At 41.0% G+C, this 27,795-nt stretch overlaps 1 protein-coding gene across 3 annotated transcripts in view; it reads right to left on the reverse strand.

The window, feature by feature from the left end:
- Window positions 1-26,184, reverse strand: part of LOC117952542 (collagen alpha-3(VI) chain-like) — a 48,803-nt gene extending 22,619 nt beyond the window's left edge. Inside the window, exons 1-7 of one of the 3 annotated variants that reach the window (XM_034884896.1) lie at window positions 25,854-26,184; window positions 15,085-15,198; window positions 13,964-14,596; window positions 11,548-12,144; window positions 9,492-10,085; window positions 7,647-8,276; window positions 6,951-7,544 (exon numbers count right to left, since the gene is read on the reverse strand). In XM_034884896.1, the coding sequence (XP_034740787.1) occupies window positions 6,951-7,544; window positions 7,647-8,276; window positions 9,492-10,085; window positions 11,548-12,144; window positions 13,964-14,596; window positions 15,085-15,169 (3,133 nt within the window). In that variant the 5' untranslated portion in view covers window positions 15,170-15,198; window positions 25,854-26,184. The remainder of the gene's footprint in view (window positions 1-6,950; window positions 7,545-7,646; window positions 8,277-9,491; window positions 10,086-11,547; window positions 12,145-13,963; window positions 14,597-15,084; window positions 15,199-25,853) is intronic. The other 2 variants (XM_034884897.1, XM_034884899.1) reach the window with 2 other exon arrangements.
- Window positions 26,185-27,795: the final 1,611 nt, after the last annotated feature.

Consider the following 27,795-nt stretch of genomic DNA (forward strand, 5'->3'; position numbering starts at 1 on the left):
TTCTAGTACCATCAGATCCATCCAACAAGAAGACAACATCCCTTCCTGATGGTTGTCTCTCCACTAAGGAATATAGAAATTCAGACATATTTAGGGTGATGTGTCAAACGTTTTCCAGTGCAACTGTCAGATGATGAAAGCTAACCTCTATGTTTACATTTCCTTTATTAATGCTGTTATCTAAATTCTTACCTGTTATAGTTTCCTTCTCATCCCCAATTTGAGTAAGATGACTCATCAAACTTTGTTGAATAACAGAAAGATTTACAAAATCAGGGACTGAGTAAGCATGATTTGGGTCAGAAGATATGAGTTGCATCTCAGCTGGATTTGACATTCTTGACCCAATTGCAAATGTGACAACCCCTGCAACCTTGAGCATGCTTGCTGGGCCTCGTGGAGAATCTCTAGATCTCCCACCAGCCAGCATAACAAGTATCTGCTTGGCACCTTCATGATGTCGACTTCCAGCATTCAAAACAAAGACATTGTCCCTCACAAACTGCAACGCCGCTCCGATATACTGAGGCCTTCCGCCTTTTGGTTTTAAGCTTGCGACGTGCTTACGAACATCATCTTTTGTGTTGTAAGTATTCAGATTGAAACTGAGTTCAGCATTGTTGCTATACTGTACAACAGCAACTTTATCTTTTCCTTGGTTTAAGTCAAAGCTCTCAACCATTTTTGCAACAAATTCACGTACAGCAGAGAATTGACTCCTGACATCATCAGATCCATCAATGAGAAAGACAATATCTCTGTTCACACTGGAGCTTGAACCTAGAAAATTCCATAATCATGTAATTTGTGTTAGTTCAAAATGCCACAGAAATCTGATTTGCTGTAAATATTTGCAGTTTACAGGTTGTGCATATATACAGATATTAGTAGATGTGCCTAGTAATAACAGATTTATTAAAGATAAGGTATAAAGTTAAATTAATTAATATTATTGTTTTACTCACCTATGCCAGGGCTGACAGTGTGTTTGTGAGATGCAATGTCTGAGAGCAAGTCAGAAATATTGTTGATAAAATACTTCTTCCTAGATCTGTGTGCTAAATGTTCCATCGCCAGCCTATCAGCATCATTCACGCCAACACTGAAAATGACAATTCCAGCATTTTTCAGTCCATCCACTGGACCTGAGACGTCATCGTCTGACTTTCTCCCACTTAAGTGAATCAGTATCTGTGGGACTCCCTGCTGGGCTCTGCCTCCAGATGAAGCAGTGAACACATTGTTCTTCACATAATCAAGGGCTACACCCGTGTTCACAGTGAACCCTCCTTTCAGTTTCACATTGTTCAAATGACTCAACACTTCGTCTTTTAGTGAGTGAGTGTTCAGGAGAAAATCAGCAGTGGGCTCTGTGCTGTACTGAATCAAAGCAATTTGTACTTTGTTTGGCCCAATTTCTAATTGCATGACAAGCTCTTTGACAAAATCCAAAATTTGTCTTTCACTTGCTTGCATGTCATCAGAGCCATCAAGGAGAAAAACCACATCGGCACTGTGGAGTTTTATTTCTGGACTTGTGGACGTATCTGAAATGGATACAAACATTTTACAAAACCACATTTGCTATACACAGAAACATACCCATGGTATACAACTTTTATTTCCATGTAAAAAAACTTCTCTAAAATGCTAATTATTTTCTAGGTCTTACCAGGAATGTCAGTTGTTTCTTGAGCACCGCTCAATGTAGCTTTTACAGATGGATGGATGCTTTGCAGATTTTGAAAGTTTGTAACATGAAAATAATGTGCTGGCGTGAAAGAGATTGTTTGCATTTCCAATGTATCAGCATTCTTTGTTCCAATAGTTAAAGTCTTTATCCCATTTTCTTTGAGAGACTGTGCTGGTCCTCTGACATCTTCCCCTGATCTTCCTCCACTAAATACATACAGATATTGAGGGACTGATTCTGCACGTCTGCCTCCAACTGAAGCAGCAAAGACATTGTCTCTGACGAACTCCAGTGCTTTGCCAATGTTGAGGGGTCTCCCCAACTTATGCCTTATTGTTCTTATGGAATTGAGCACATCGTTCTTGGATGAGTAGGAATTCAGGTAAAAATTGACTGTGGCATCACGGCTGTATTGAACAAAAGCCACTCGGTCTCTGTTTTCATCTAGATTCAAACTTTCAACCATTTTTTCAACAAAGCCTCGTATCTCTTCAAAACCATTGCGTGAGTCATATGATCCATCAATAAGAAATACTATGTCATGTTTCTCAGAATCTGTAACAAAGACAAAAGATGGAGAAACAAAGGCATTGTGATTTTCTGAAGGTACCGGTAAACAGCTACAGTTATAGTCCCCAATAATTCAGTCAATGAAAATCATCTCAGTCCATGTTAAAGCTAAAAGGTTTAAATATAGCATCTTACCAAAACCCTTTTGGGGAGTGGTTTGCTCTACATGGTGCGAAGCATCTCTTAACAGTGACAACACATCCTGCTTAGCAGTATGAAGCTCCTCATAATCTGTAATAGAGATTGCATAATTGGGTTCATGAGATATTGTCTGCATCTCTAGGGTGTCAGCGTCAGTTGTTCCAATGGCAATTGAAATGACACCCATCTCTTTCAGCATTCTGACTGGAGTTCTTATGTCATCTCCAGATCTTCCACCACTTAGTAGTATGAGTATCTGTGGAACTCCTTCAAGAAGTCGACTTCCTGAGTCAGAAGTAAAAATATGTTCCCTTACATACCGGAGAGCTGCTCCAATGTTATGAGGATAACCTCCTTTGTGACTGAGGCCTCTCACTCTATCAAGGACCTCATCCTCTGTTGAGTAACGGCCCAAGTTAAACTCAGTCTCCACTGTGTTGCTGTACTGGACCACAGCCACGTGATCTTTGTTTGCATCGATGTTTATGTCCGCCACTATTCTCTGCACAAAATCTTTAATTTCTGGGAATCTTTGCTGAGAATCATCAGAATCATCAAGCAGAAAAACAATGTCTCTTCTGTTGGGATCTGTAATCACACAAGCATTTAAACAAATTGGCATAAGTGTTTCTTATCACAAATGTTCACTAACCCTGTGTACACAACTTGCTCTATTATTTTAGAGGACCATCTTTGTTGACACAAACAAAACAACATGAGGAAAGCCTAAAACAGTCACCGTAACCAAAAGGGCACTAGTCTGTTGCTGTCCATCATTGACCTTCATATAGAATAAATGACTTGAGGTCCACGTCAGTCTGATAATGCATGAAGTTGTGCACACGGCATATAACGTGAAGTCATCACAATGTCTTACCATACAATGCCGGTTTGACAGAAGGGGTCTCACTCTTCTTGATGACAGAAAACATTTGTTGTTCAATGCCTGACAGATCACTGGAGTCTGCAGCAAAGAAAGCATGACTGGCTTCCTGTGAAACAGACTGGATTTCAAGGGTATCTGCATTCTTTGTTCCCACCACATATACCATAACACCCATTCCTCTCAAGTTTTCTGCAGCATTGCTGACATTATCACTGGAACGTCCACCAGTTAAGAGAACCAGAATCTGAGGGACACCCTGTTGGTACCTACTTCCAGCAGCGGTGGTAAAAACATTATCCTTGACAAACTGAAGGGCTGCACCGGTATTGAGGGGCGTGCCCCCTTTATGCCTGACACTTTGCACGTTGGCAGCAACATCCTGCTGTGTTTTGAATGTGTTTAGAAAAAATTCAACAGATGGTGTTCTGCTGTACTGCACCACTGACACACGATCTTTGTTCTCATCCACATCGAATTTGTCCACCATTGTCTCAACAAAGCCAAGTATTGCCTTAAAGTCATTTTGCATTTCATCCGAAGAATCCAGTAAAAATACAATGTCGCGTTGATTGGATTCAGTTTGATCTGTGACAGATATAAATATGATGCTCAGTAAGTTACACAGGGTTATTCAATAGTAGAACAAAATATTATTGCTAAGATTGATAGACAGTCTTACCCAATACATTGTTTGATTTTAGTCTTGGCTGCTGTCGAGGCACCCTTTTCACAAATGACACAAGTTGTTGATGGAAGTTACCCATGTCATCAAACCGAAGCACAGAGAAAGCATAGGAAGGGTTATGTGCAATCATTTGGAGCTCGAGTATGTCTGCATTTCTCGTTCCCACACAGAATGGAACAACGTTGTCCTGTTTTAGAGCGGCAGCGGCACTTGCAACATCATCTTGAGATCTTCCCCCATTCAACAGAATCAATATCTGAGGGACACCGTCTTGATGCCGACTCCCAGAGGAATCAGTGAAAGCATTTTTCCTCACATAGTCAAGAGCTGCCCCAGTGTTGAGGGGTCTGCCCCCTTTATGGTTTAACTGCTGGACAGCAGCAAGAACATTTTGTTTTTCTTTGTAGGTGTTCAAACTGAAATGAGTCTCTGGATCTCTGCTATACTGGACCACAGACACACGGTCTTTGTCCTCACCAACACTGAGTGTTTCTACCACTCTTTGGACAAAACTTTTCATTGCTGGGAACCCACTCTGTGTCTCATCTGACCCGTCCAATAGAAACACTATGTCTCTTTGAGGGGACTCTAATTCAACTAAAACAGAATAGGAAAATCTTGTTTAGGAATGAGACATGTAATACATAAGTTAAAATACTATTGCGGTGCAATAATTACACATAAGATGGTTGGTAAAGCCAAAAGAGCTGGTAATTGAAAGTCAAACTAATAACTTTGGTAAACAAGGAGTTAGATGGAAGAACATTTAAGAAAACTGGTAGAAAAAGTAATTATTGAGAAACTTGGAAATAACTCATACAGATAAGATAAGAGGCAAATTCTTCTTTCACAAATGAAAGATGTAGAAAGCTGAAAAAGATTTCAGTATTCTTCTTTATCTCCAACTATACGGTCAATGATGTGACTATCATTGGCTCAAGAAAGAGCTTAAGAATAGAAAGAAATGACATTTGCTGATGTGGGGCTGTCAAGAAAGACTCCCCCCAAGGTAGAAGAAGAAGGATGAGAGCCAAAAAGGTAACAGCGCAACAGGGAAGTTGCCACGAGCCAGTGGAGACAGTTTGAGAAACATGAAACTGATCGACTGACATTTTTCAGAAGATGATGCAGTTCCATTGCAATTCAAACTATCAAAGACCAAGTGTATTCAACCACAGCCATAAGGGGAGTCCGTTTGATTCATTCTCAAAAATGAATCTTTGACACTTCTTACCTACAATGGTGGGAGGCTCAATTTGTATTTCGGCCTGGACAAATGCAGCTATCTCTGGCTGAATGGACAAAAGTTCACCAAAGACAGGAAGGTTGAAAAGAAATCTGGAGGAGGAGGCAATTTTTTGAAGCTCCTCCTGTTCAGTGTTTTTCATTCCAATGGCGAAAGACAGAACTCCGTTTTGTTTCATGTCTAATGCTGCTCCTGAAACATCATCATTGGACTTTCCACCTGTCAGTAAAAGCAGAATCTGAGGGACTCCCTCAAGGCGTCTACTCCCAAACGAAGTCGTGAAAATATGGTCTCGCACGAACTGTAGAGCAGCTCCAGTATTCCGAGTTTTTCCGCCTTTGTGGCGGAGACTTCTCACAGCATAGATGATGGCCTTTTTTAATCTGTGAGTTTTTAGGTTAAAATAAACTTTGGTGTCATTACTATACAGTATGACGGCCACTCGAACCTTATCTTCGCCAATGTCCAGCTCTTCCACCATTCTTCTGATGAACTCACGAAGAGCTGGGAGTCCATTTCTAGAAGCATCTGACCCATCGAGGAGAAACACTATGTCCCTCTTACTGCTCCCTGTGCCAACAAGGTAATGGATAAAAAAAAGAATTCACGGACTGTGCATTAAAGACTTTTCTACGCTGCATTTTGAACAGCATGAGCAAGCTCAGAGGATGATCACTGAAAGAAAGATGAGCCACTTCTCTGAAAGTGTTATTTTAAGCAGAACTTCTAAAGAACCATCTTTTTATCAGAAAGATGTGTGAAAGAATTTGTCGACTTATTGACGCGGACAATTGAAAAGAGGAATTAAGTGGGCAACATTCTTGAAAGCCTAAGAAATACAGAACACTTCCTTTTGAAACAGTATAGATATTCAAGCAAGGGTAATAAGAAAAAATATAAATAATTATTGTTAAATACAGTACATTTGAAAGAAAGTATAACAGAGAGTAAACAATTTTATTCTGAAGACAAATACTGTACTCCATTCTCAGGCATATATTGAAATGTGGAATTCTTACCTACTAAATCTGAGATTCCAGTCATGGTTTCCACAGTTTCTTTGTTTATGTTCAGTGTATCAACAATTTGTGAGTGGATTGAGGGTAAGTTGGAGAAATCAATGACTTTGTATGTAAAACCAGGCTTGAAAGCAATCATTTCCAACTCTGAAAGATTGGCATCTCCCACTCCAACCCCCACGGACACAATTCCATGCTCTTTAAGAGCAATAGCCGGGCTTCTCACGTTATCAGTGGACGGTTTTGTACTTAGAAGAATTAGGATCTGGGGCACTCCTTCTAGTCTTCTACTGCCCGTTGAGGAAGTAAAGACACTGTGCCTCACGAACTGGAGAGCTCCCCCGATGTTAAGGCGCCTCCCACCCTTGTGCCTTAAATTATCTATTGCATTTATAATGTCATCCTTTGCCTTGTGAGAACTCAGATAAAAGTTGACCTCAGGGTTATTAGCGAACTGAACCACAGACACTCTGTCTTGGCCCTCATTGACAGAGAGGCTCTCCACTATGCTCTTAACAAAGAGTTTTATCTCTGGGAATCCATTCATTGTGTTATCAGAGCCATCCAGGAGGAACACAATATCTCTTTTTGCAGCATTGCTTTGTACTAAGACAACAAATGAAATTCAGTTAAGCACCGAAAACATCAGTCGAAGTGTTGTTTTCTTACAGCACGTTTAAAACGCCACTAGGGAAAGAGATTTAGCTTACCTTCCCGTAGAACTGTGGTCAGCTCTTCACTTGGTAGGCTCACGTAGTTGTTGAGCCTTTGTGTGACGGTGCTCAGCTCGCTGAATTCCCTCACATTGAAGGCAAAGGAAGGGTTGTGTGAAATTTCCCCAATCTGTTTTGGGTCTGCATCCTTGACACCAACACCAAAAGGTACCACTCCGTCTGTCTTTAGCGCACCAGCCGAATCCTTTACACTGTCCCTGGACCTGCCTGCAGCCAAAACGATCAGGAACTGAGGGACATTTTGTGAAGCGCGGCTACCATAACTTTCAGACAAGATGGTGTCCTTCATGAATCTCAGAGCAGCTCCTGTGTTGAGAGTACGTCCACCAGCCAATGTCATTTCTGTGACCGCTCTTTTCACCTCATCTTTGGTCTGATAAGAGTTAAGGTAGAAAGTTGGAGTTGGCCTCTCGCTGTGTTGAACCACTGAAACTCGCACCCTGTCAATCCCAACATCAAGTGGTTCGATGACTTTAAGGATAAAATCTCGGATGTAGGCAAAATCTCTTCTGACATTTTCTGTGCCATCAATGAGAAAGGCAACATCTCTTTCTCCTCCAACAACCACATCTGAGGGAAAACAAAGACAATGATACCAGGGAAACCTTTACATAAGTCACATTTGTTTCAGTAATCGAAACGGATATACTGTATGTTAAAAGAAACACTCACCAGTTTCATCAGGGAATGATGTTTCTGTCACATCTGTATCGCCAACCACTGTTATCAACTTTGGCATTATTTGTTCAGCCAGAGCTGGCAAATATGAGAAGCTTGTTTCATGGTAAGCCAGATCTTCAACAAAGGCAACTGTTTTCATTAGGGCTTCATCTGCTTGCCCAGAACTGACCGTGAAGGTCAAGACACCAGCAAGAGCCAATCTATCAGCTGCATTTTTAGCCTGATCCTGGACTGGACCACCTGTGATCAGAACCAATACCTGCTGGACTCCCTGCTTCCTACGTGACCCAGTTGATGGCTGGAACATGTTGGCAAGGGCATAATTCATGGCAGCTCCTGTATTCAAAACTGAGCCTCCAGTCAGCCTGAGTTGAGAGATTTTATTCACAACATCTTCCCTGTTGCTGTAGCTGTTCAGATAAAATTCAATTTTTGGGCTCTCGGCAAACTGCAGGAGACCAATCTTGACCCTGTCGGGACGTACATCCAGCTGGTTGACCACGTTGATGATGAAATCTCTCACATAGGGAAAGTTACTGCTGCCAATGTAGTTGGATCCATCCACAAGGAAGACAATGTCTCGAACCACTTTTTGAGTCTGCACTGTGGTTATCTCCACCACTAGGGAAAAGCACAAAAAAAAAAAATTATCTTCTTTATAATACTAATAAGTACATATAATTTCAGGCTCAGGACGATGTAACACTGTTACGGACATAATGATAGCTCAAATGATTGAAACTGTTATCTGTATATGCTGTGAAGTTGAATCTTTGGTCTGGGCCCTTGTTTTCATCCCTATAAGCTAATAGTTGGGTAAGAGGACACACATTTATCTATGCACACCCCCCAAAAGAATATTTCTTTTTCTCTTTGCAATCAAAAAAACAGAAACAATGTCTGAGATGCTGAAGACAAAAGGCACTGAATTTTTAACTTAATATGTTTCTTGGCAATGTATTCTTGGTCATCCCTTATGTAAATTAAGTGTGCTTTTACACCTATAGTTCATTAGACTCAGTGTGATTTGGGGTTGAAGTTGCAAGATTGTTGCATTTTTTTCACTTTCACACCACCATAAACAAACTGAGCTATCCAACTAAGTGCTCAAGGTTTAGGTTAAATGGACCAAACTGCTCAGGTGTGAAAGCACCACTAATATTAAGTATTTAAATAATTGTTTACTCTTACTTAGTTCTATTGATAATACTTACAACTAAGTAAGCTCACAGCTGAACTATGTCCCTTAAACTGTACGTGTTAATGTCTATGTAGCCTTGTCCTTAGACTCAGCCGATGACAAAGCTAAGCTGGCACTAGTTGCCATAGCCAGCAAACACTCTAACTTACAAATGGGCTGCATATAGTCATCAGCATCGGCCTTCCGATTACTAAAACATATTTCTACTGTTTACCTCACGTTCATTGTTTTGAAGCCCAAATAATTGCCACCATCATAAATTCAACAGTTTCACAATCCTGTCCTGAGTATTGTAAACTCTGTAATTGGGACACCATTTATCCCAGACTTCCAAATCCTCCAAAAGACATTTCCCTTTTTGGAGGTTCAATGATAGCGCTGGAAAGCAGGTTGGTTCACAATTTCCCACTTGTTCAGTGGCATTTTTCATACAACAAAGGAGGATTTCAATTGCTCAATCTTATCACGCAGCACAACTGTTCCAAAGCATCTGCATTTGTTGTTTTTCCACTTATTTATTCAAGGTTTTCCTTTAAATTTGTCACTTATCTGTATATTTCCATTTCATTCATTGAATAATGACATCAAATATATTTTTAAAATGTAGAAGATGTTTGTGAAAGACAAAGCAGTACCTGGCTCAGTGGGCGTTTCAGTAACCACCACCCCAGCTAGAGTGGAGAGCGCATCAACAATGGCCTTTGGGTTGCGAAGCAGCGCTCGTAGGTCTTTCAGGAAGAACGCAACACTATCAGCAAAGGCAATCTGCCGCAGCTCGTTCTCCGTCGCGGTCTTGGAACCCACAGCTAGAGTCAACACGCCCAGTCGCTGCAGGGCCAAAGCAGGTTCTTCCACACTGTCACTGGACTTTTTACTGGTCAACAACATTAAAAGCTGGGGTATCCCCTGTTGGATACGACTGCCTCTCTCAGGCCGCAGCATATTTGTCCGCACGAAGTCCAAGGCTGCTCCAATGTTGACGGTCTGACCCGGTCTTGGTTTGATCGCACCCAAAGCAGCAGTTAGTTCCTCCCTGGATCCATAGGAGTTGAGATCAATCTCAAGTCGAGGGGCATTGCTGAACAGGGCCACACCCACTTGGACTCCGTCTGGACCAATCGGCATGATGTCGACAAACCGCTTGATGAATTCTCGCACCGAGTTGATAAGCGTTGCACCCATTGTACTGTCGATGAGGAAAATGATGTCTCGTTGTCCAACTTGCACCACTGAAAAGAACAGAAAATGCATTAATATGAGAATAAAAGCTAGTTTAAAATTATAAAAAATAAATCTATAAGTACTAAGGGCTACCAAAGCCCACCAAGGATATATTTTTAATACTTTGATTCAAAATTTATATTAAGATTGGACTACTAGGTAAATGTGTGAACTAATATTGACATAGGAGAAAACATACGGACGCCTTCTAAATGTTAAAGTTGACATGTGTTCTCATAAGGTAAGAATTAGGATTTGCAATTCAATCATTTTTTTGCTGCATATGGACAAGATATATTGTACCAAAGAAAGTTTAATTTAATATTAGAACATGAATAGAAATGTTGAATAACATTAATGATTAATCAAAAAAATGTGAAATTAAAATACATTGACCCTGAACTTTAATGAAATTCCATTTCCATTGATGATACCTGTTTTTTTATGTCTTGGTCATTCATATAGTTCATAAAATAATTGAATTGAATTTGACAAAGCCTTAAAAAGGGGCCATGCACTTAAAGTGTGTTTGTTCTCTGCATTGCAATGATTGTTGGAACTTTGTATTAATTGTTAGAACTTTCTCAAAGTTTGACAACAAAGAAGATATCCAGACATAAACTGCATGCTTTTTGCGCAAAATATTAAATTCAATGCAGGAACTTAGAACTTCAAAACACTTTCAGCGCTATCATGTGACGGGAGCGGAGGGAGGACCCAGAAGCAGAGAAGGCCAGGCAGGCAGGAGGGGGGGGGACTCCAAGGCTTTGTTGTTCTCAGAAAACAAAAAGACAAACAACAAAGGGAACACAGAGGTAAAATACAAGAGGTAACGAGGTAAAAAGGTAACAAGGTAACAAGGAACTGGTGATACGTCAGGTGAATCACATTGGGGCGGGTCAGGACAATCAGGCAGACAGGAAGTCAAACTAGGCAAGACTAGACAAAACAGGAAACAGAACATACAGACACTCACCGGGGAACACAAGACAGAGACCACTACACAAGACCGGGAGGAAACTAGGACACAAACACGGGGAGACGAGACAGAACCAAGCACCAAAGAAGGAGAAAAAGAAACTAAAGCAACCACCCAAACCCTCACATTTTAAGGAATATACTTGGGTACACAGTATGTTAGTAATATGATAGGATATGGGCACAAGCCATTTTGCAATTCTACGCAGCTTTTCAGCTTGTGTTGACTTTCTTTGTTATGGCTCAGTTGAACTTTGTGGATCTATACATTTGCAGCAGCTTAGTCAAATTTCAAGTAGAGAACAATACATTTGTAATGTTTAATGTGGTATTACCACCTCTGTTAAACTCCCTTTTTCCCAAGTTTAGAACTAGCATATCTTACCTTGTACACTATGTTACATTCATTAGGAGTTCTTTATGGCTTTTCCTTTTTTAAGTCTGTATCTACAACCACAATGCTTCGGCAACATTTACAGAGAAGTTACATACCTTCTGTGAACTCGTGCTGAACTGTAATGGTGCGCTGGACCCCCCCGTTAATGAACGGGAGCAGCTGGTCACCTATGGGCGCCACTGTTCTGACATCACTGGCTGACAGGACAAAACTTTTATCTGTAGCAACTGCTTCCAGATCTGCTCTGGCCGTGTCACCAATCGCCACACCAAATGTGATAACTCTGGCCCTCTTAAGGGCCCGGTCACCGGCACCAGTATCATCAGTGGACGGCCCAGCACTGATAACCACCAACATCTGGGGCACACCCTCGTCAGCCCTGCCCCCAGCTGTTTCGCTTAAAAGGCTGCTGGCTACTTCCTCCATGGCCAACCCCAGGTTAGATTCATCGCCCCCTGAGTAGGAAAGGCCCTTCACCGCTTCCAGGACTGATGATTTGCTGTCATAGCTATTTAGATAGAACTTTATCTGTGGGTTGCCGTTGTACAGGGCCAAGGCCACCCGAACAGTGTCCCTGCCCACATCAAGGGGCTCAATGATTCTCAAAACCAAATCGCGCACAAAGGGGAAGTTTGCTGCTCCAACGTTCTCTGATCCATCAATTAAGAGCACTAGGTCAGCTGAATCGTGTGCTTTAAGGGAAGAGAGAGAGAGAGAAAACACAACAAAATGGAACTTGTGAAAGCGTTAACATGGTGAGGCAGAGACAAAGAATCCAATCAAAGAACTCGTGCATATCATTGTGTGTGTCAAGTAACATTGAAAGTGAACAAATCAATCAAACATTGCAAAACACATCATACTGCATGTAGGCTGAACCAAGGAGATTTCCTAAAGATATGTACTGTTGTTGTCATCATGAATACTAACCACTGATGAGCTCATTCTCCTCATCTAGGATGGCCAATCTTAATTAGGTAAAAAGCATATTTAAATCCCAGATAAACTAATGTTTTCCCACATCAGGGGCAGATTAGAAATCCATCAACATGTAAAGCTAAGCATGACATTTTGATTTTTACAGAAAGAAATAGTTAATAGTCAGAAATGTGGATTGTGACTGAGTGACCATGAACTAAAAAGCTAAAAAGAATTATAAAAATCAACTGTTGAGCCTTAAGTAGGGAAAATTAAAAAACAAAGCTACTATGAAATTATATTAATTGTTTAAAGTGAATATAATGAATACATTTAACTACATGGTTCAGTAATATTTTCTTATTATTTACTATAAATATATCTGAATGAAATTAAAATGTAAAACCAAGGGTGTTATGAGGTTATACTATGGTAACAACTGCAAGTCAAAAAATAAAAATAATGCATGAAAAAATTGTTGTTTTATCATTAAATCTTTTACATAGTTCTCTGTTAAATTAGTGTGATGTGTCCCTTGTAGAAACTCCGTTGAGTTCAGCCATCCCATGCAGACTCTTGTTATGGACCCCAGATACAGTGACCAGCCATGACCCTGTGGCATATCCTGGACGCCTACAATATTTGAGAATATATTACATGTGATTTCATCTTTCCAAATTTTTTTATTTTTGGGGAATATTGGTGTTTCCAATTCATTTTAAGTTGAATCATATGGACACATTTTACACGTGTTTTAACTTCTGGTATTCAATCATAACATATTGTATAGAATTTCAAGGCATCTACATGTAAAAATATTCTCAAAGCACTTTTGCAGGTCAAGGATGAGTCCGAGCAGGTTCATCGCTGTTTTAAATACAGAGTGTTGCAAATATTTTACACAGATAGACATGGTGACTGACACAAAAGAAAAGAATACAAAATGCAAGACACATAAGCAGTGGTGCGTGGTTAGCTACGGTTAATAGCTCATTGATTGGAGTTGAGATGTGATGCTTTACAGGGTGAGGCATCCTTCCGTCCATTCTCTTTTCCAAAGGTTTTCTGAACAAATGTCAGTCTGAGGTGTCAATACATGTATTCTACAATATTCTGTTGCTGTCTGTATTGTGTCCTCTCACCACAGTAGTGTCTAATTCTAGTAAGCATCATCTGGAAATGCTGTCTTAAACTATACCTGAGGTTATGGCTGTTTGCCAACACAGAAATGAAATAACTGCCTAATTTAAGAGCACACTTAAAAAACTTGTTCTCAATCCATTGTCATTGCTTTTGTTCTGGCTTTGCACAGGCATATTTCTGTGCACACCCTAATCTGAGATGCTGTAGGGATGTCAATCACATGCAGAGCTAACTGTGATTTTTTTTTTAAAGCATTAGGTGAATATTAAGTGTGGTAAGACAAAACAAGTGATGTTAATTTTGCAGATGGACAGTGAAAGGTTATTGTGGTTAAAAAAAACACTTGATTGTGTTAATAATAAAATCCAGTCACGGCCACATATGCAGCACCTTCGTCCTGCACATGTAGACACATTAGTAATGGTAGTGACACTGGTCCCATTTCATTACCTGTCCCTCCTCCAGACACGGGGGCCTTGTTTGCCACAGGACCACCCCCTGACCGGGTCACTGCGTCACAAAGCCCCACCGCTAAATCTTGAATTATATCCCCCAAAGTCAGGAAAGAGTCTACACTGAACACATGAGAGTCATAGGGCTTGCTAGCCATGTCCCTGAGCCCCGAATCAACTGCATCCTGAACTCCGACTGCAAACACCTCCACGCCTGCCAGCCACAGCACCTGAGCCGGCTCGGCCACGTCATCCTGGGAGCGCCCATCTGTCAGCACAACCACCACCTGGGGCACGCCATCAACAGCGCGGCTGCCCGACGCAGTGGTCATGTGTGTACGAGTCAGGAAATCCAGGCCCAGGCCAGTCTGGGTTCCCCCACCACGATAAGGCATAGCCTCGATGTGTGCCAGGACCCCCTGTGTTGTTGGGTAGCGGTTGAGCTGGAACTCAGTTTGTGGCTCGGTACTGTACTGCACAAGGGCAAATTTAAACCTCTCCCCTCCAACCTGGTGCAGTGATTGGATCAAGCTGGACAGAAATTGTCTGACATGCTTAAAGTTCTCCTCTCCCATACTCCAGGATGAATCCACTAGAAAGTATACATCAGCTCCCAACCCCTGCGCGCAATCTTCAAAAGAGTGTTTGGAGGACAAAAGTGAAGACCAGTGAAAAGATGCCTGGTGTGTTTTGTACCACACGGTTGCTTAACACAACTGAAATGTTGCTGATTGGTTTAGCAGAAGCATCTGACTGCACTTGGTATTCTATTGTTATTCCTCCAATGTCAAGAAACATTGTTTGAAATCAGATTAAAACCATATAATAATAATTGAAAAATAGACAGTAAAAGTGAAAAATCATGTAGTATTTTAATTAATTACTGTAATGTATTTAGTTTTCTTAGGATCTCATGAGCACTTTTAAAAAGTCCTGCTTGTTTGGCATTATATGAACAGGTGCAGGTGCAGACTACAGTCTACATTTTTAGGGGACCAAAACGGGAAGATGAAAAAATCCATTCCTGAGCATTGCGTAAAACTGAAAAAAGTTGACAAATCATCTGCAAAATGAGCTCAGCCTGCTGACTGCAGCTGAGATCTACTTGGTCTGACTTACCTTCCTGAGCCTCAAGGTGAGGGAGGAGTCCTGCAAACAGGACCCCTAGGAGGGCACATAGCGGTAATAACCGATGCCTCTTCATCTTCTACGGCCAATTCAGCAAAGGGACAACTGGAAAACAAGAAGCAAATATGATATGAATGTAAACCAGTTCTATCCTAAAAACCACAAGGCCTGACCAACACCTCACTCTTCAAATGGGTCTACTGTTGCAATATGGTTATCATAAGGATAATGAAGAATGATTCTTCTGCATGTCTAAAAAAAAATACATTTTAAATTAACATATTCCTTATGGAAAATACGCCTTTATTTTCTGAGCCAACTAGATGGCGCTCTCTTTTACACGAAAGATTGAAAGCACACTGAATTGCCATTCCATGAGCCTTTTGCTTTAAACCAAAAGCGGCCATCTTGTGTGCTCAGAAAATAAAGAAAATGGTTCAAAAAGTACCAAGAAGCTTCATTTGGCCACGATTATCAAAATGATCTGATATTGTAATTATACTCAGATATCATGAAATTCTGTGTTGCTTCTCTTGATGGAGACAGAACACAGAAAAAAAAAGATAAAATCCGGACCAGGAACAGCAGTCGTACAGAAGCAGCAGAAAAAATACCACCGTAGTGAAAAGTGATGCTTGTAGTAGTACAACTTACTTAAATAACCACAAATAAATTAAAAGGCTAAAGTACAGCTTTGAAAAGAGATAAATAACAGGCACTGGATAAATGAGATTTTTACGTACATAAAATGTACAGATGTTGAATGTTGTAATTTAAATAAACAGATGCTAAATCTATGTTTATAATTTGTATTTGTGGTAGTAGTCTCTGAGAGTCTGGGATAGGGTATGCGATATTTGAAATGTTGTTGCACTTCCTAATTTTGCTGCAATGCTGCTCAAAATACAACATACTATGTCACATGGGGGGGCAGTAGCTCAGTCCATAGGGAGTTGAGTTGGGAAACGGAGGGTCGCTGTTAACGTCCACACACGGAACAACCTATGGTGGTGGACTGGTAGCTGGAGAGGTACCAGTTCACCTACTGGGTTCTGCCCATGTGGTCTTGTTCCATGGGCAGCCCCCTGTCTCTCCATTTAGTGCATGTGTGTGGTACTGAGCAGGGGGGCTGCCCAACAGTGTTATGTGTTTAATAACAACCGAGTGTACATTGTAATTTCCTCTTGTGGGACTAATAAAGGATACATTATTATTATGGGATTGTTTAAGAATGTATCATCTATTATTTGACACACCACACATCTCCTGTCAACCTGTTTCATCCAAAATTAAGAGATTTCCTACTGGTACGGCTGAAGCATCACCAGGTCCCAGTTGTCTAACGGTGGGATTAGCATTTTTCACATCAACAAGGCAGCGGCAAGCATGTACATCCTGTCCAAGATTTAAAATAGACATGGTAATAGACAGGGAATCTGCCAATAAAGGCTGCTATGTTCCAATAAAAATGATGAGAATTGAATCACCAGGTCTTCTGGTCCCAGAGGTTCTGGTTTGTGTTAATGACGGAGCTGCAGCATGTGTTGGAGTTTCAGTAGCGGACCTGAAGCCCAGAAGGGTAATGATCGAAACCACCTGTTAAAATACCCGCCAATGTGCTTTAGTAATTAACTGCTTGGCAAAGACAGAACTTTCCAACTCACAAAAGAAAGTGTTCTTTAGAGGGGTGTTGGACTGGAAAGTCCAGTTATCCAGAAGAAGTGGGTGTGTTTTCTATTCAGTCAGAATTTCCCCAATGTAATGTTAAGTAATGTCACAGGAAATGAAAGTAAGGTCATACGTGGCTAAATACGGAGAAGTAATGCATGTATGTACAGTAAGGGCCCTTTCACATCTATAGTTTGGTAGACTCGGTGTGGTTCGTGGGTGAATTTGAAACATTGCAGCATTTATAGTTTGGTTTGGTTTGGGTTTACACTAGACTGAGTAAGCCCCGCCCACTATGCCGGCAATTTGACTTCTCCCTGCAGCTCGGTCTGGAAACCTGAACGTTTAATTCTCCTGCTTCAGTTCACAATTTTACAGGAACCAATCAAAAACTGGCTTATCTACCTGGCGCACTATCTGTGGGTTTAACACGATGACGATAGAGAAGCGACCAATCAGCTTCTTGTTCACATTCAACATAGCGGCGGCCACTAAAGAGCAGCAACCTGTGATGCCGCTGTCACTTCTACGCCACCCGGATCGTTGATCTGATTGGTTGAAGGACTATCCAATTACGTACAGAGTTATTTGAACTATGCCCATTGGTCCCGCTTCTTGTGCAGAGAAAACCCAGATCAGACTCCCCAGACCAAGGCTCAGTCTCAGATCTAGTGAGCTCGACTTGGTCTGGTGATAGCCTGACCTTGCACCGACCTTTGTCAGGCGTTGCAAACATTGTCACGAGGTTGAAGCTGTCGCCGCAGCAAAACAAAATGGAACACGTCTTGAGTTTTCTGGTTTTGCTTTGGTAAACATGTGAGCAGCTGAGAGCGAGGGAATGAGAGAGAGATGATGATGTGTTGTCACACAAACAACCAGCAATATATGGTCATGTGTAGATATAAAAGTTATCATCCCTTAAATCATATACAACTTTCTAAGTTGTGTGCAAGGTTGAAATTGCAGGCTGGTAAATGCATGTTTTTTTGTCCTAACGTAATGAGCCTTATTACACCAAGATGTTCCCCTTATAAAATCATCTCTTACAAACAAACAGCATATTTACAGATGCAAACACACATATTTATGCTTAATTACTTGCCTGTATCCTGTTAAGAAGTGAGGATTTCCTTTACTTTCCTAACTCTCTTAGTCCAAACCTTACAAAGGTCAACAAAGAGGACAGAAACACACACAACCTGTTCACTTTCAGACCACCCTGAGGTGATAATACGGTTCCCAAACGAGCAGCCAGAGCAAGTACATTTTAATTGCACTAAAGCAAACTTAAAATGGCAGAACTCTGATCTGAAAAACAAATGACGCCCAAATTAACTCAAACTTCCAACTGTGATGTGACAGACTAACCCTCAACTCTGCAATTAGGAAGACTTTTACACAAGCATATGAAGACTTAAATACAACAAAGTAAAACTGAAAGGGCTTCAGATGGGACACAAGGCCAGAGTCTTCACCATTAGACTAATGATGGGGGGAGAAGTCTCTTTTTAACAGCCTTGGTGCCTGCTGGCAGCCAAACAATAAAGGCTCAGCTCCGAGGCCGCCACTAATGAGTGTACTGTAAGGAAAGTGGTATTTGCATAATTAGATATTAACTGTATGTCTATTTTATTGGAAATAAAAGAGTGCATTTATGATTTTGAAAAGGGAATTCGGAGGCGCAACTGTGATAAAACTGAAAATGACAAATGCATTCTAGTGCAAAACGCAGTTATAGCAAATTATAATGGACAGTGCTCTAGAATAAAGCAGCACATAAGATTTCTTTACAGTTCATCTGTCTTTTATCATGATCTTATTAGATGGAATATGATAAGTCATGAGGCTTATGGGTTTTTTATGTAATCCCATTTTACTCTGACTGACCCCAGCAGTTTTTAACTTATGCCAAGCTGTGTGGGGGGGGGCTTTATTTTTCCGTTTACGCAGGCCTTAAACACAACACTCCAACACATTTTAGATACACAATGAGCTGCCCAGTACAACCACAGCCCGACATGTTTGATCACTGAGCAGTTAGGGGTTCATAGTCTTGCCCAAGGGCACCTCTCCGGGTTTATCCTGCGGATGGAGGGACCCAACTGGCAACCCTCCAGTCATTGAACTGCTTCCCTAAACTTTTGGCTACCTCCACCAAGGCCACAGGGAAAGCCATGCAGGGAATCATGTTATCAGTAATATAAATACAACTAAACCAAGTTTGGCACCCATTGCGCAGCTAATTGGGCTTATCATTGCAACAATTTATAAACAAAAACTAAAAGGAAAGTTTGACAAGCAATGAAATAAAACACAGGCCCAATTACAATGCTGCACAGGTCACAGGCAAAGGAAATCACGCTCAAGGGATTTTTGCTTACCTAGCACTGCATCTGGTTTGAAATCTTGGACAACAACACAACACGCAATATTATCACAATATTATTAACCTTCAGCTGTGAAAATGGACCTGTGTCTAAAGTGGATTCTGGACCAAGCTTCCCTCTGATCTTACCTAGTGTGCAAATGAAGTTAATGTTTAGTCAAAGAGACCCTTTCATGAGGATAGGAAAACCTGGGTCAGCTCGGCTTGAGTCAAAGCCATCTGCAATACACAGCAAATATGACTTATAAACACATGGCTGTCATATTTGATGCACCACAGGCGTACGGTTGGTTGTAGTCACCGTGTTTTTTCTTTACTGTGTCTGCTGTTTGTGCAGATGAGAAGGAAACTCTGAACTAGTGGGGGACAAAACAGTAACCCTAACATTTTTACTTACTTTTTCGTCAGGCCAATCAGTGAAAACATCAAAACGCACCGACCAAACAAAACTCAACAAACAACTTACGAACTGTTGGCCATTCAGTGGAAGACTGAGGAAAGTTACGGCAGCAGCAGAGTTGTTTATAAAGATGATGATAGTTTGCACATGGAAACTTTCTGTTATACACTTTACTTCATAAAACAAACAAGTAAAGCACTTAGAATATATTTAAATAGAGTTGAAAGAAACGTGTCCTTTGAACACTGTTGCAGTAGGAGATGTGTATCCCTTCAGTCCCCCAGTGCTCCGCCCCCTAAGTTCCTTTATTTCAAGGAAATCGAAGCTCTCTTGGACACTGCACCAGATGTTTGTGTTCCCCGCTCATGCTCATGTGATTTCAGGTCACTCAGAAGCCACTGCAGCGTCCGCCAGGCCTGACCAATGTGTCAACACTGTGGCTTCCTCTCGCCGCCACAGAGCAAAACACAGCACAGTGGACTCCTGTTTTCCCTGATACGAGCAGCCAAAGCAATGGCAGCATGGGGAACGACGTTAGTTACACAATTAGGAAAGAAAGTAAAAAAGGTGCTGTCTCTAAAACACCTTCTTAATTTAAAGCTGCATCAATCTTTTGTGCCACTCGGGAGGAACTCTGAAGATGTTTCAGCAAACACGTTAGCAGACAGTTGGCTATCTACACATTCAGCAGACATGGGGAAGTATCCAGCTCTTTAGCTGCTAAATTCTCTATGTTCACCAGCTAGTCATGGTCTGTCACCGTGTCTGTCAGCTGTTGGATGCTGGACAGGTCTTGTACAGTGGTTTTTTCTCTGAGAACAGCTGCCCACCTGCAGGCTGCTGGAATCCAGGCTCATGAGAGCAGGGAGGTTGAAATAATAAAGCTGAAAGATGCAGGTGATTTTTCACTTCATTTAATCTATTTTTAATAACAGTTATTGATAAGTGCACTTTTATTTATAACAAATAATACTTTAACCCTCCTGTTGTCCTTGGGTTACATTGGACCCATTTCTAAATGTTTCTATATCAGAATATCTGGGTTAATTTCAACTAAAATGTAAAAAACAAAAAAACAGTCTTCATAAGTAAAATGATCAGTTCAGTACTCGTACTGAGAAAAGGAAGACTCAAAAACTAAGAAAAAAGGACAACACAAAGAGTAACTCTTGATTTCCTCACCAAGGAATTTGATGATCCCTGATACTCTGTGGTATACATCTGAATCCTGGTCAGCGACCCATAAAGATCATCGTGTCTCAGCCTAAATCATCTCCTACAAACATGCTTCAGGCAGTCCTAGGGAACTCAATAAGTCCATCATTAGTCATCATCTTCTTCTTTCAGAAAACCTTAATCAACTATACATTCACTCACTCACTGCATGCACAAAATATAAGCTACAGGTCACAGCTTAAAAACTGCCATCCCTCCAAACTTAAAGCCCCGATGTTATGAGCGTTGTTATGAAGTTGACAATCACCGTAAAAATGAATTTTTCATGACCATTCCATGTCATTATCCCCAGTTAAGAGCCATGTGAGGTTGGGGGAAGTCAGCATGTAGTGAAGTAGATTAGTGTCTTTTTTTGCTTCTACCACTAGGAGTCGCCAAAGTCTGACATTTCTAAATCATACACACTTTAAGAAGCTAAAGATCTCCATGGTCCATATATCGTGCTGCTTGCCAGAGCCCGTTGTATAACACCATGATGTTCTAAACATAAGTGATCTTTTAGCATGTTAGTGTTTTTTTCTCCTGCTGGGTGATATATGCTGAGTCATTATTCAGTCTTATGTGCAATCCAGTCCCCGCCACAAAGTGACAGGCTATAAAGAAAGCTCAGAGTTTAAGTAGTGAGCAGGTTTTGTTATACAGTGAGCATAATGTGCTGCTGTGTATACTGTATATAACAGGATATCTTGCTCAGTGGTATTATTTATAGTTAACGCTGTCAGTTTGCATTTTCAAGAGCAACAAAGACGCTGCAATGTGCCCTTAGAAGCACATATGCAGCTGGACCTCACACACTCATTTATAGCAAAGAACCCACGCACACATAAACATGCACATACACAAGCACACACACAGGTGCAGGACAGCACACAACTCCATCAGCCTCAAGGACAGATACAGATACAGAATGTAATTAATTCCCTGCTACACCAGCTCCACCAAGCGGGCCCCTAGGACAGGAAGAGGAACACGGCTCAGTCCCCTCACAAAACTGAAAGCTGTGTCCCTCTGGGAAAAAACTACAAGATAGAAATGGTTTGCTGCACAGGTTTCAAAATGCACTTTCAACACCTAAATCAGCACTAAAAACCAAACTGAACGCTATCTGTCCAGCACCAAATATCATACTGATATAGTTTGCAGCTAGCTGGTGAACATAGGGAAACATTTAGCAGCTACAGAGACAGATAGTTCTGTTAGGAGTTGGTGGAGACCAAACCAGAGCTAAAAGGAGATGGAATATTTGACTTACATTCATCAGGTGTTCAGAAACAGTACTCTTAATTAATATGAATGTGTAAAATTGCAACTATATGCTAACAAAAGTCCCCATTGAAACCTTAAAGGCGACATGTTAGTTTTGTGTTTACAGCATGTTAGATTCTACAAGTCAAATAAAGATCACATGAAGACCATTTCCATACACACTTAACAAGCACTTCCTTACTGGAATAGCCTAGTAACAACAAAATCTCCATGAATTAAAAATGTAATCATTCTAATTTGTGATTCATGTTCAAATGAGATATATAGTGTCATGTCTATATAGGGCGGTGAACGTTCTTGCCATTACTGACATGTACATTTAACAGGACTGAAAACATCTTTTCCAACTCCAAAAAGCTGATGGGGGTCCTGCTGCCACAGTGGGACAGCTGCATTTCTTTTGGCAGCCGTCTCCTTAGCAACATGCGTAGCAGGAATAACATCACCAAAGATGTTACATAGGATCTCTCCCACTTGTAGATACTGTTTGTTATTGCACTTTGTGTTATAAATTATGAATGACACAGCAAACCAAGCTTTCACATGCATGTAACTGGCTATATTGCACATTTTAAATTAAACAAGTGGAATTTGTCAAAGATCATGTGCATCTACTAAGAAACCTTCTGTGCAACCGCAGGTTATGCTCGGGGCTTAATGGATCATTTTGTCATCTGGCTCAACGGAAGCTGTTCACTTAATCACAGACTGAAACCATGAACATATCAATTATACTGTCAAGCACAGTTATTGATGCCAATTTGCATAAATAGATTCTAAAGACCGGTTTTTTTATGCCCGACATCTCGTCCCAAACCACTGATAAAAAAGATCTCGGTAATTTAAGTGGAGTCACGAGGGACGAGTCCTGCAGAGAAACTATCTATCGTACACACAGTGTGTACTGTATTTGTGCTAGTTAGCGTGTGGACCTGTACACGTAACACACCCTTCCACTGGAAGGATGTGACTTGACATGTGTGGCACAGATAAGAGGAGGATCAATGATCAAGTTAAAAGAGGAAGGGGGGGGCAGGCTGGGAAGGCAGTTCCACACAGCTGCTGTGTATTAGCTTGTCTGGTACCTAGCACATGTGTGCTCAAGCTCCTTAGCCAATCCAGTTCAGGTATTAAATGTGACACTTGTGCACTGTTGGTTAGAATGGGAGAAAAGCACAGGAAGGTAGCTTCAGCCTAAATATGTACATCCTTCAGCTGGGTGAGATCATTAGGTTTTATTTTTCACTTGATACACTTTTTAGTCAAATGGGGTCACGGTGATCTTAATCCATCAATCAGCAGCTCAACATGACCACAAACAAGTCAAAGATGGTAAAAATGTAAGGCCATCATCCCCCACAGACCTGGTGCTCTCACTAACCAACGCAAAGCAGTGTGAACTATTACGTCCCTTGTGAGCGAAGGTGTGGATTTTCTTTCAAAGACAAGTCCTGTCTGAAAAATGCTTCAACCTTCCAGACATCTGTGCTGCTTCATGGAAAAAAAAGACAAAAAGCTGAAGAGAGAACAGCGGTCATAAAACAGACTAATGCAGATTTATACTGCACATCCAAAAAGTCTTTGTTAAGAAGTCTCCTGATGCAGCTCCTCCAATAAGCATTTAGATCCTGGCTTCCAGTAAGAGCTGTTTTGTTGTCACAGGACTGGCTGTAAATTATGTGAAAATATTTCGAACCCATAAAAAATCTAATCTGGAGCACACACCAAGTTTCCTCTCGCTTTAAGGCGATGACAAGTTCCTCCTTTCCGTATCATAGCAACAAGTTGCTTGCCAAAATAAAACTGTGTAAAAGTAGTAGCTCATGAACTTTGTTTCCAATGGAATTTCTTTTTCAAAATTACTAATCCCTTGAGTTGTCCTCCGGTCACATTTGACCCGTTTTAAAAGTGTCTATATCAAAGATATTGGTTTCTTTCAACTAAATTACCCACAAATAACATGAAGAGGTCCATACACTCAACAGGCTGTAATCATGCATCAACATACATACAATCCTCAGATCTGAACTATTAGCCAAAATAAGAAGATATTGTCATTATACACAATAAATATTAGTACTCAATCATTTCTTTTCATCACTGTGCAATAGTATTATTATCTTATATTCTTATATTTTTTGTGTCAACGCTGTAAAGGGATTGCTTAAATCTCGTTGCACAAGTACCGTGAACTTGTGTATAAGGACAATAAAGGCAAAAATAATGTGTGATATCTTAATAACAATAAGATAATAAGATTAATAAGAATTAGGTTTATTGACCATATAGCGATGATGAGTTGGAATGAAGTTGGCCAAGAAGCTCTAACACAGAACTGGGTGATAATTTATACTTTATGCTTTATAAAACAGGCAAAAGGAACTGGGTGGGGTGCCAGGTGGATCACCTGGTGGAGCAGGCACCCACATACAGAGGTTTATTTCCCGATGCAGCTGCCGCAGGTTTGACTCCGACCTGCGGCCCTTTGCTGCATGTCATTCCCCCCTCTACCCCCCCTTCATGTCTTCAGCTGTCCTACATGAATAAAGGCCTGACATGTCCAAAAATAATTAGACAGAACGGGTTAAATTTGGTTGACGGAAAGACAACACAAGGGTGATTTGCGTATTTAATCCTATACGTATACAGAATGAAACAATGAAGACACAGCTGAAGTCCTCTGTCCCTACTTGGACAGTCTTGTAGGATAGTGGACGACTAATGACTCACACCTGGTTCACTGGTTCACACTGTGCAGCCCACTAACACCACCCACCACCCCCACCTCCTTTGTCCAATGGAAGAAAAAGCCCTCTTGGTTCTCCTAGTTCTTCTGGCCTGGAGAGTGGAAAACACTTTCTTCACACTTTTCCAGTTTTGTATCCGTTTCAGAGAGGGTGTGGTTGTTGAGCTACTGCTGCCGTGGAAACATTTACCAATCCATCGACTCTTCTTCAGAGCTCACATGTCGGTGTGGAGATTAGAAACATTTGGTTTGACTAACAGATTCAGACTTGCATCTAATTGAATGACCAAAAGTTCATTACAGAATACTAATAAAGTGCACCAAAATAAGCTTTTGAAAGATGATTAATGACATTTCTTATGTCTTGACACGACATAAAGCGTATTCAGCAGGTTCTGAACAGGGACTTAAATAATCTGTTGCATTGCTTATTACACCAAATCTGTATTACACTACAATATGTACACTACAAAATAAATTGACATAACTCAGTGTAAAGCAACTCTTTACAGCTCTCCACAGCTCTAACAGTGATCTGGGATCACAGCTTCAGACTTTTAATTTATTCTTTCCCCACAATTACATCACACCAATGCTGTGAACTTTGCACAAACCATAAAGTCAAAAAGAAGAGTAGCATTTGGAGATTTCTGAAGAGGAAAAAGAAACACACACACACCCATCTAGGCTCACATGCACGGTCCACAACATTGCTGAGGTCTCTAACTGCAGTTCACCTCTTGCCCTCGCAGCACTCTCACCACTAAAGTATAGCTTCCAGTCATGCTGCTAAACGCATGCTGTCTGATATTTATGACCTAAAAACCAAAAACTCCATCAAACCTATGATTATGGCACTTATGATGCGCCTACATGTTACAACTAGAAACTATGCTGTGGTCAGTGCACTATTTATAATCAGCACGCAGTGCAATCACGGACCATCGTAAAGAAGTAAGAATTGTAGAAATAAAGCAAGCATGCATTTGCAAAAAAAAAACCGAAAGCTCTTTAAGCGAGATGAATCACACTGAGAACACAGCAGATTTAAAACTTACCCTGAGCTGATGTAGCTGTACTCCACTGTGTTTGCTTTTGAAGAAAAGGGATGATATCAGTTGTGTAAATGACTGCGAGCTGAACTTTTGGTCATTATCCTCCAGGTAAATCCCCCTTGCTGGCTGTTCCAGCACCTCCCAGAGGAAGGCGGCTGAGCAGAGCTGGGAGAAGGTCACTGATGAGAGGTGTGCAGAGAGAGAGGGGGGGGGGGGGCTCCTGCGTGAAGGGAGGAAACAGTTGAGACAGAAAGAGACAGACACCCTCCCGGTCTCCAACTAGTGGAGCTGTGGTGCTGAGTTCAAGGCTGGGATGGGACTAACTTCAAATCTTCTGGAGTTCGGCCACCTCTCTTTTCCTCCTCCCACTCTCTCTAAAGAGAGGGGGGGGAAGAAAGAGAGGAGGGTGAGGAGAGGAGAGAGGGAGCGGAGGGGGGAGAAAAAGAAGTAAATTAAAACCAGACACATGGCCCTGTTTGGTCTGGATGTGAGCAGTGGATAGGATGATGTCACAAATCTGGAGGGGGGTTTTCTCCTGACTTTTTCCTACATTTTGCCTTTTCTGCCATTACTTCTTTGGGGCCCTTTTTCTTACATTTCAGCTATTTGAACATTCGTTCTTATGTTAAAACGACACCAAAGGAAGAAATAAAACGTTGGTTTGAGGAACCATACATTGGTATAGTGATTTAGGCCATGCAACGTTTGTCTGAAAGATAGTTTAATTAATGATTGATTACATCCTGTGTCTATTACATCCCTTTGTCTCAACAGCTAATTAATATTATGTGTTATCTGTGGGCCACCATGGCAACAAGTCTCTCCACATTGAACAAATAAATTCACGAATCTCGGATAAAGGAATGTGTGGGAAGGTTTCCTGGCACAGGTTGCAATGGGAACGCTGTTAAGGAGGAGCAACAACACACTGCCATGAATTTAATTGTCCCGCCACAATAAAATGATCAAGCGCAGCATAATACAAAGCTTATGAGTTCATTTTTATTGCCAACACCCTTACACAGCCATACATTGCAGACGATATTTCAATCAGGAGAGACTTCATTTAAGAGTGAAATGAGTTTGCTTGAGAGGTTGCATGTTAGAGGTTGATGTGTTAGAGGTTGATGTGTTAGAGTCGTTAGTGATTAGAACCCATTGCAATATCAATATGTCAATATATGTCAGAGACCTAAGGTCATTTTTACAGTTCATTGTCCGTCTGGTTTTTATTTTCTTAAAAAGCTTGTAAAACATCAACCCTGTTGTCTACAGTCAAGATATTAACAGTATTTTTTCAGGACAAACTGGGTTTTTAGAATATTTGACATTCACTTATCCCATTGATTAACATGATAATGTCATATGTAGGCTATAGATATTACACCCACAGCAATGCTACACAAGCATTTGTGTGTCTAAAATAGTTATCCTACATGCAAAAATAAACATAATAAACATTATAACTCATATAAAGCACAAACTATTTACATTTCTTCAAAAAAGGCCCAAATATACGCCAAATCTCAAACCAGTGACGCCATTCTCCTCTGTAAAACGGTAGATATCTCTCTTCTCCGCTGTATAACATCTTTGATCACATACTATACTAGTTTGAATTGGAGGATTACTATCTTTTCCAACTCTATACTCTTCGCTCTTGCTGATGCCCATATATGGGCATAATGTTGCCTTCACTTCCGTAAACAAATGACGTCATGGCACATACACAGAAGACAGACAGAGCACAGAGCTAGCTGCAGAAATGAGCGAAAACGCGATGAATTAAGGACGTCATGTGGATCAATCTTATCTTAATCTCTTGGATGTAACAGTTTGGATTTAATGCTCAACGACCCCTTAAAAAGGCCCAAGTTCTAGGCTTGATAGAAAATCCCCTGTTGAGGCTAGAAAGACCAGGAAGAGGCCTCCGTGACTGCTAACT

The sequence above is a fragment of the Etheostoma cragini genome, chromosome 11 (genome assembly GCF_013103735.1).
Source record: "Etheostoma cragini isolate CJK2018 chromosome 11, CSU_Ecrag_1.0, whole genome shotgun sequence".
Lineage (NCBI taxonomy): Eukaryota > Metazoa > Chordata > Actinopteri > Perciformes > Percidae > Etheostoma > Etheostoma cragini.